The sequence below is a fragment of the Rutidosis leptorrhynchoides genome, chromosome 6, assembly GCF_046630445.1.
Source record: "Rutidosis leptorrhynchoides isolate AG116_Rl617_1_P2 chromosome 6, CSIRO_AGI_Rlap_v1, whole genome shotgun sequence".
Classification (NCBI taxonomy): domain Eukaryota; kingdom Viridiplantae; phylum Streptophyta; class Magnoliopsida; order Asterales; family Asteraceae; genus Rutidosis; species Rutidosis leptorrhynchoides.
This window is the reverse complement of record NC_092338.1, coordinates 354,299,641-354,310,000: the sequence shown is the minus strand read 5'-3', so window position 1 is coordinate 354,310,000 and position 10,360 is coordinate 354,299,641. Positions and strand designations below refer to the sequence as shown.

The window sequence follows — 10,360 nt, the reverse complement described above, 5'->3', positions numbered from 1 at the left end:
ATCCCTTAATATGGCTCTGTGTAGTGGGAGGTATTCTACCCAATCTGTAGCAGGAGATGAGAGATGAATAATATTACGCTACTGATGAATGATATTAGGTTGTTACTCCATCTTCTTTTTTTTTACTCTCACGGGATCACTCCACCATATATATTGAAAAAAATAATAATAATAACCTATATAACTTGATGAACCACGTGATTAAACCTAACAAAGAAACCATAAGCAATGATAATGAAACCATACTAAGAGATGATTAAACTTTAAGTGATACCCAAAATCGAATAACTAAAAAGATAAAGAAAGATCACACACAGTAGCATGCTTTGGAATACATTTTCTTAATCTATTTGCCATTTCTTCCACTAATATTAACACTTAAAACACACTATAAGAAAAATGAGTTTTAGTGACGAGAGCTATTAGTCACTAATAACTCTAAATTGGTCACTAAATCGAGTTAAGGTCGATCACTTCTCGTCACTATAGATTCGTTCAGAAAACGTTATTAGACACCAAAATACTAAAGTTAGTCACGATAGTGATCATTTGTTTGGTCAATAATATCGCATAGTAACCAAAATTTATTGTCGACTGTTTTAATGATAACTAAATAGTATTAATAGTGACAAATAAAAAATCGTCACAAAACTATTTTTTTTTTTAGTGACACACACAAAGATAGTAATCTCATCTAAATAAAACTTCAAATATATCTGTTAATGTGAAATTGAAATCTAATTTTTCTCTAAATTGACTTTAGGTTTAACAATATGTTACAACTATTTACCTCTCGTGGTCTCATTGCTCCTTTCAAGGTCTGAGGAAGCCATTACGTGCAGATGCGTTGAATGTAAAGTTGTAAATGTAAATTGTATCTTGTACACTTACATACTATATAATCCTGATATAAATTATAAAATATAGAGTATATATAATATATAATACTATATAATAATTATAATATAATATAATATAAGTTATATACCTTGCTTTAAAAATCTACAACCTAAAATCTAAAGCATTTTCTCCATTTGTTTCCATTATGATTCTTAGCCTCATGGGTACGCTTAGCTTGCTTGGTCATGTCCTCTAGCATATTCTTACTTTAGTGTTTCACCTTTAGCATTAGACTTCATAGCGAGCTCTAGACTTGGAAATATACCTTTTGGTTCCTCGACGCATATATGCATATTACAATTAGGACAATTGTTTGCAAAATATATATATATATATATATATATATATATATATATATATATATATATATATATATATATATATATATATATATATATATATATATATATATATATATATATATATATATATATATATATAGTGTTAATCCCATGAGAATGTTCTCATATATAACTAATGGTGAGAACAGATCTGAACCGTTTGATGCATATGATGATCAAAAACTTTAAAAACAATTCATAACTAACAAAAAAGGTATATTAGGAGCTACGTAGTTTTTAATTTTCATACTCCTCCTATCTTTATGCTCTCTCTAGATTTCATTTTAAATCAAAGTCGTATTTTTTTATAGTTTCATTGATTTTAATGCATCCAAACATAAACATAGTTGCAAACCCATTTATATATGCATTGAATTTTTGATCATCCATATAAAACACATTATGAATGCAGCAAACCCATTTATAGTTTCATTTATTTCCTGGAGTTTAACGGATGCATGTTCGAATTGAAAGAAGATAAATCACATTTTGAAGGCAACAAACCCATTTATATATGCATTGAGTTTTTGATCATCCTTATAAATGGAGAAAAATGGAAGTACAAGAAACTGTCGTTTTGGTATATGGACTAATAGACTATTGATTTGAATCGCCATTATTGAAATAGTTAATGTACTCTTCATGTTTCTTTAGTAACTGTCATTAATAATTAACTTGGAATGTGGGATGCAAAAGAAACATGGCGTATAGTATGAAATCCAGCAATTATTTTTCCATCAGGAAACATTTAACGATAAAAAATGGGATGTATATATGTATCTGATAATTCATCATCTATGATGAGGATGTAAACATAATCATAGCATGGGCATTAAGCACGTATTTTTGCATCAAATCAGATGATCGATGTGGCGGAGTAGCAATGGAGTTTTTAAAATGGAGATTTCTGTTTTGCAAAACAGTGATGAAATCATACTAAAAAATATGCATATGGTTAGTGAGATCGTGCGTGGCGATCATTTTTTAGCATATTTGAATTATTCATGTTGCTAAAATATAGGCGATACTTATTGATTTATGCAAATTAAAGTACATATTTGCCCCCTAAATGCTAATACTAATGACTATTACACCCCTACAATATTTTTTATATTGATAATTAAATTTAAATTATCTAATATTGATGTGTGGTCTAGATCTGTTCTCACGAAAACATATAATGAGAACGTTCTCATTTGAACGCATTTCTTATATATATATATATATATATATATATATATATATATATATATATATATATATATATATATATATATATAGTGAGGATTCACATAGAACCAAAGGTGGTAGAGAACCAGCAGACTACCTTCGCAGACTCACCTTCAATCTGCGTGCCACGCTCTGTTTTTTGAAGATGAACACCACAAATCAAATTCGTAGCAACATGAATTGAGATCAGTTTCTCATTCCTAATACGATTCCTAACATTCTCAAATCATCAGCAAGCCTCAACAACAATAGATTCAAGCTAATCGATGTAGTGACCCGAACTTTTCCATGTTTATATATATTAATTGAGATTGATGTTTACATGATTAAATGTTTCCAACATGTTAAGCAATCAAACTTGTTAAGACTTGATTAATTGAAATAGGTTTCATATAGACAATTGACCACCCAAGTTGACCGGTGATTCACGAACGTTAAAACTTGTAAAAAAATTATATGATGACATATATATGGTTATATATATAGTTAACATGATATTATGATAAGTAAACATATCATTAATTATATTAACAATGAACTACATATGTAAAAACAAGACTACTAACTTAATGATTTTGAAACGAGACATATATGTAACGTTTATCGTTGTAACGACATTTAATGTATATATATCATATTAAGAGATATTCGTACATCATAATATCATGATAATATAATAATTTAAAATCTCTTTTGTTATTATAAACATTGGGTTAACAACATTTAACAAGATCGTTAACCTAAAGGTTTCAAAACAACACTTACATGTAACGACTAACGATGACTTAACGACTCAGTTAAAATGTATATACATGTAGTGTTTTAATATGTATTTATACACTTTTGAAAGACTTCAATACACTTATCAAAATACTTCTACTTAACAAAAATGCTTACAATTACATTCTCGTTCAGTTTCATCAACAATTCTACTCGTATGCACCCGTATTCGTACTCGTACAATACACAGCTTTTAGATGTATGTACTATTGGTATATACACTCCAATGATCAGCTCTTAGCAGCCCATGTGAGTCACCTAACACATGTGGGAACCATCATTTGGCAACTAGCATGAAATATCTCATAAGATTACAAAAATATGAGTAATCATTCATGACTTATTTACATGAAAACAAAATTACATATCCTTTATATCTAATCCATACACCAACGACCAAAAACACCTACAAACACTTTCATTCTTCAATTTTCTTCATCTAATTGAACTCTCTCAAGTTCTATCTTCAAGTTCTAAGTGTTCTTCATAAATTCCAAAAGTTCTAGTTTCATAAAATCAAGAATACTTTCAAGTTTGCTAGCTCACTTCCAATCTTGTAAGGTGATCATCCAACCTCAAGAAATCTTTGTTTCTTACAGTAGGTTATCATTCTAATACAAGGTAATAATCATATTCAAACTTTGGTTCAATTTCTATAACTATAACAATCTTATTTCAAGTGATGATCTTACTTGAACTTGTTTTCGTGTCATGATTTTGCTTCAAGAACTTTGAGCCATCCAAGGATCCATTGAAGCTAGATCCATTTTTCTCTTTTCCAGTAGGTTCATCCAAGGAACTTAAGGTAGTAATGATGTTCATAACATCATTCGATTCATACATATAAAGCTATCTTATTCGAAGGTTTAAACTTGTAATCACTAGAACATAGTTTAGTTAATTCTAAACTTGTTCGCAAACAAAAGTTAATCCTTCTAACTTGACTTTTAAAATCAACTAAACACATGTTCTATATCTATATGATATGCTAACTTAATGATTTAAAACCTGGAAACACGAAAAACACCGTAAAACCGGATTTACGCCGTCGTAGTAACACCGCGGGCTGTTTTGGGTTAGTTAATTAAAAACTATGATAAACTTTGATTTAAAAGTTGTTATTATGAAAAAATGATTTTTATTATGAACATGAAACTATATCCAAAAATTATGGTTAAACTCAAAGTGGAAGTATGTTTTCTAAAATGGTCATCTAGACGTCGTTCTTTCGACTGAAATGACTACCTTTACAAAAACGACTTGTAACTTATTTTTCCGACTAAAAACCTATACTTTTTTTGTTTAGATTCATAAAATAGAGTTCAATATGAAACCATAGCAATTTGATTCACTCAAAACGGATTTAAAATGAAGAAGTTATGGGTAAAACAAGATTGGATAATTTTTCTCATTTTAGCTACGTGAAAATTGGTAACAAATCTATTCCAACCATAACTTAATCAACTTGTATTATATATTATGTAATCTTGAGATACCATAGACACGTATACAATGTTTCGACCTATCATGTCGACACATCTATATATATTTCGGAACAACCATAGACACTCTATATGTGAATGTTGGAGTTAGCTATACAGGGTTGAGGTTGATTCCAAAATATATATAGTTTGAGTTGTGATCAATACTGAGATACGTATACACTGGGTCGTGGATTGATTCAAGATAATATTTATCGATTTATTTCTGTACATCTAACTGTGGACAACTAGTTGTAGGTTACTAACGAGGACAGCTGACTTAATAAACTTAAAACATCAAAATATATTAAAAGTGTTGTAAATATATTTTGAACATACTTTGATATATATGTATATATTGTTATAGGTTCGTGAATCAACCAGTGGCCAAGTCTTACTTCCCGACGAAGTAAAAATCTGTGAAAGTGAGTTATAGTCCCACTTTTAAAATCTAATATTTTTGGGATGAGAATACATGCAGGTTTTATAAATGATTTACAAAATAGACACAAGTACGTGAAACTACATTCTATGGTTGAATTATCGAAATTGAATATGCCCCTTTTTATTAAGTCTGGTTAACTAAGAATTAGGGAACAGACACCCTAATTGACGCGAATCCTAAAGATAGATCTATTGGGCCTAACAAACCCCATCCAAAGTACCGGATGCTTTAGTACTTCGAAATTTATATCATATCCGAAGGGTGTCCCGGAATGATGGGGATATTCTTATATATGCATCTTGTTATTGTCGGTTACCAGGTGTTCACCATATGAATGATTTTTATCTCTATGTATGGGATGTGTATTGAAATATGAAATCTTGTGGTCTATTGTTACGATTTGATATATATAGGTTAAACCTATAACTCACCAACATTTTTGTTGACGTTTAAAGCATGTTTATTCTCAGGTGAATACTAAGAGCTTCCGCTGTCGCATACTTAAATAAGGATGAGATTTGGAGTCCATGCTTGTATGATATTGTGTAAAAACTGCATTCAAGAAACTTATTTTGTTGTAACATATTTGTATTGTAAACCATTATGTAATGGTCGTGTGTAAACAGGATATTTTAGATTATCATTATTTGATAATCTACGTAAAGCTTTTTAAACCTTTATTGATGAAATAAAGGTTATGGTTTGTTTTAAAATGAATGCAGTCTTTGAAAAACGTCTCATATAGAGGTCAAAACCTCGCAACGAAATCAATTAATATGGAACGTTTTTAATCAATAAGAACGGGACATTTCAGTTGGTATCAGAGCGTTGGTCTTAGAGAACCAGAAAATTTGCATTAGTGTGTCTTATCGAGTTTGTTAGGATGCATTAGTGAGTCTGGACTTCGACCGTGTTTTCTTTAAAAATGATTGCTTAACATTTTTGTTGGAAACTATATATTTTTAACATATGAATATTATGTGATATATTAATCTCTTAACGTGTTTGATATTATGTGATAGATGTCTACCTCTAGAACAAGTCCCATTGACTCACCTAATAATAATGAAGAGTCAAATGTAAATTGGAATGATTTGTGGACTGATTCACAAGTTCCCGAAGAGGAACCGGAAGAAGAGTCGGAACCGGAAGAAGAATCGGAACCGGAAGAAGAATCGGAACCGGATGAAGAAATAGAACCGGTGGGGGAAATAATAAAACGGTTAAGTAAAAGAAAATCCTCAACCAACCGACCAAAGTTAATTATGGTCAATGGTGTTTCCGCCAAGGAAGCAAAATATTGGGAGGATTACCAATTCTCCGATGAATCGGATTCCGACGAGAATTCCGATGATGTTATAGAAATTACCCCAACTGAATTTAAAAAGGCAAAAGAAAATAATAAGGGAAAGGGCATAAAAATAGAGAAATCTAATTCCAACCCCGATGAACTTTATATGTATCGTCAACCCCCGAAGTCCTTAAGTTGTAACAATGACCCGGGAACCTCTAAACCACCAGGTTTTTCTAAACCAATGTGGACAACGACGGCTCGTATTAGGGGAACATCATATATCCCTAGAAACTTGGCAAAACGAACCAAAACCGAAGAAGAAGAAACGAGCGAGTCGGAATAAGATAGTTGTATTCGTGTGGTGTAATATATGGAATATAGTGTTCTTATGCTTTATGATATATGTAAAAATTGCTTGTATTAATAAGTATTTTTTTTTTATGAATCTAACTCTTGTCTATTTTACAGTTTAAAAACACAAAATGGATAGACAACCCAATATTTTAAGAGACCTACCCGGAGACATGATTGATGAAATCTTGTCTAGAGTCGGCCAGAATTCCTCGGCACAACTATTTAAGGCGAGATCAGTTTGTAAGACATTCGAAGAACGTTCCAAGAATGTCTTGGTTTATAAGAGACTTTCGTTTGAAAGATGGGGGATATCACATTGGGAAACCCATAAGTTACGATGTGTTTACTTTGACGCATATATTGCGGGGAACCCAAATGCTATTTTACGCAACGGGTTAAGAAATTATTTTGACTCAATATATCCGAATATTGGACTTCGTGATTTAGAAAAAGCGGCTAACATGCAACATAAAGAAGCATGTTATGCTTACGGATTAGTAATGTTCGCTTCTCACCAAAGTGAGAACAAGAACATCGGGCTACAACTATTAAACAAAACGTTTCCACAAGTGACGGAGTCGGTAATTGGGGTAAGAAATGAGGTTTTTAGATTATTACGGGACTGTTGGACATTACGTAACCCTCGTCCCTTTGACGACGTTACAACACGCTGTCTTATCAACGGCCATAACGGTTATGTTGCACAAGACCAAGGATGGGAAGTAGTCCTAGTAAAACCAGAATGCATGACTTGTTTCTGGACGTATGAATTACGTGTCTTTATTGCCTTTGCTGAACGACTTGTGTACTAGCTAGAATTATCTTCACAACTATCTTGTATCAAAGTTATTGTGTGCTATATTTCATGCTTTATGTAAAATAAGCGGTATTGTAAGTTGTAAAATATTGTATAAAAGTTTGAATGCGAAATATTATTATAATCAGTTTTTCATATAGAATTGTAGTAGTTGAATTGTATATTAGCTACTAAGTATGAACTTAACGGGTAGGTACTACCCGAATTTAAACTTATAAAACGCTAATATGAAGAAAAAGCTTTTATAAATGAGTTCATATTATGCTACGAAATACTATTAACTACTCTTAATATTCTGTATGATTAACTTGTTCCATTTAACTATTTTGAAGGAAATGGCACCGACTACTCGACACACCGTGAATATGAATGAAGAGGAATTCCGTACTTTTCTAGCTTCAAACATAGCCGCAGTACAGGCTGCGCTACATACCAACAATAACCTTGGATCTAGCAGTACAGGAAATCGTGTAGGATGCACCTACAAAGAATTCACTGCCTGCAAACCTTTGGAATTTGATGGAACCGAAGGACCGATCGGATTGAAACGGTGGACCGAGAAGGTCGAATCGGTGTTTGCCATAAGTAATTGTACTGAAGAGGACAAAGTAAAGTACGCTACGCATACCTTCACAGGTTCTGCGTTAACATGGTGGAATACCTATCTAGAGCAAGTGGGACAAGACGATGCGTACGCACTACCGTGGTCAGCATTCAAGCACTTGATGAACGAGAAGTACCGTCCCAGAACCGAGGTCAATAAGCTCAAGACAGAACTTAGAGGGTTACGAACCCAAGGATTTGATATTACCACGTACGAAAGACGATTCACAGAATTGTGCCTATTGTGTCCGGGAGCATTCGAAGATGAGGAAGAGAAGATCGACGCGTTTGTGAAAGGATTACCGGAAAGAATCCAAGAAGATATAAGTTCACACGAGCCCGCCTCCATACAACAGGCATGTAGAATGGCTCACAAACTCGTGAACCAAATTGAAGAAAGAATTAAAGAACAGACTGCTGAAGAGGCCAATGTGAAGCAAGTCAAAAGAAAGTGGGAGGAAAACGGTGATAAGAATCACCAATACAACAGCAACAGCAATTACAACAATAATCGCAACAATTATCCCAACAATCGCAACATCAATCGCAACTACAACAAACGGCCCAACAACAACAACAACAACAACAACAGTAACTACAACAATCATCCCAACAACAATAATAACCGCAACAACAACAACAATCAGAAGCAGCTATGCCAAAGGTGTGAAAAGAATCACTCGGGGTTCTGCACCAAATTTTGCAACAAGTGTAAAAGAAATGGTCATAGCGCGGTGAAGTGTGAGGTCTACGGACCAGGGGTTAATAGAACGAAAGGAACAAATGGTGTCGGAACGAGTAATGGCGGAGCAAGTAGTGTCGGAGCAAGTTATGCCAATGTAGTTTGTTATAAATGTGGAAAACCGGGCCACATTATTAGAAATTGCCCGAACCAGGAGAACACGAATGGACAAGGCCGTGGAAGAGTTTTCAATATTAATGCGGCAGAGGCACAGGAAGACCCGGAGCTTGTTACGGGTACGTTTCTTATTGACAATAAATCTGCTTACGTTTTATTTGATTCGGGTGCGGATAGAAGCTATATGAGTAGAGATTTTTGTGCTAAATTAAGTTGTCCATTGACGCCTTTGGATAGTAAATTTTTACTCGAATTAGCAAATGGTAAATTAATTTCAGCAGATAATATATGTCGGAATCGAGAAATTAAACTGGTTAGCGAAACATTTAAGATTGATTTGATACCAGTAGAGTTAGGGAGTTTTGATGTGATAATCGGTATGGACTGGTTGAAAGAAGTGAAAGCGGAGATCGTTTGTTACAAAAATGCAATTCGCATTATACGAGAAAAAGGAAAACCCTTAATGGTGTACGGAGAAAAGGGCAACACAAAGCTACATCTTATTAGTAATTTGAAGGCACAAAAACTAATAAGAAAAGGTTGCTATGCTATTCTAGCACACGTCGAGAAAGTACAAACTGAAGAAAAGAGCATCAATGATGTTCCCATTGCAAAAGAATTTCCCGATGTATTTCCGAAAGAATTACCGGGATTACCCCCACATCGATCCGTTGAATTTCAAATAGATCTTGTACCAGGAGCTGCACCAATAGCTCGTGCTCCTTACAGACTCGCACCCAGCGAGATGAAAGAACTGCAAAGCCAATTACAAGAACTTTTAGAGCGTGGTTTCATTCGACCAAGCACATCACCGTGGGGAGCTCCTGTTTTGTTTGTCAAGAAGAAAGATGGTACATTCAGGTTGTGTATCGACTACCGAGAGTTGAACAAACTTACCATCAAGAACCGCTACCCACTACCGAGAATCGACGACTTATTTGATCAACTACAAGGCTCGTCTGTTTATTCAAAGATTGACTTACGTTCCGGGTATCATCAAATGCGGGTGAAAGAAGATGATATTCCAAAGACTGCTTTCAGAACACGTTACGGTCATTACGAGTTTATGGTCATGCCGTTTGGTTTAACTAATGCACCAGCTGTGTTCATGGACCTTATGAACCGAGTGTGTGGACCATACCTTGACAAGTTTGTCATTGTTTTCATTGATGACATACTTATTTACTCAAAGAATGACCAAGAACACGGTGAACATTTGAGAAAGGTGTTAGAAGTATTGAGGAAGGAAGAATTGT

The 10,360-nt window shown here is 33.6% G+C and overlaps 1 protein-coding gene across 1 annotated transcript in view; it reads right to left on the bottom strand.

Annotated features, from left to right (window-relative positions):
* The window catches only part of LOC139854804 (uncharacterized), a 7,256-nt gene extending 6,423 nt beyond the window's left edge, over positions 1–833 (bottom strand). The window contains exons 1-2 of the mRNA XM_071844086.1: positions 791–833; positions 1–44 (exon numbers count right to left, since the gene is read on the bottom strand). The exon at positions 1–44 is cut by the window's left edge and continues 454 nt beyond it. Of these exons, the coding sequence (XP_071700187.1) occupies positions 1–44; positions 791–833 (87 nt within the window). The remainder of the gene's footprint in view (positions 45–790) is intronic.
* Between the last annotated feature and the right edge of the window lie 9,527 nt (positions 834–10,360).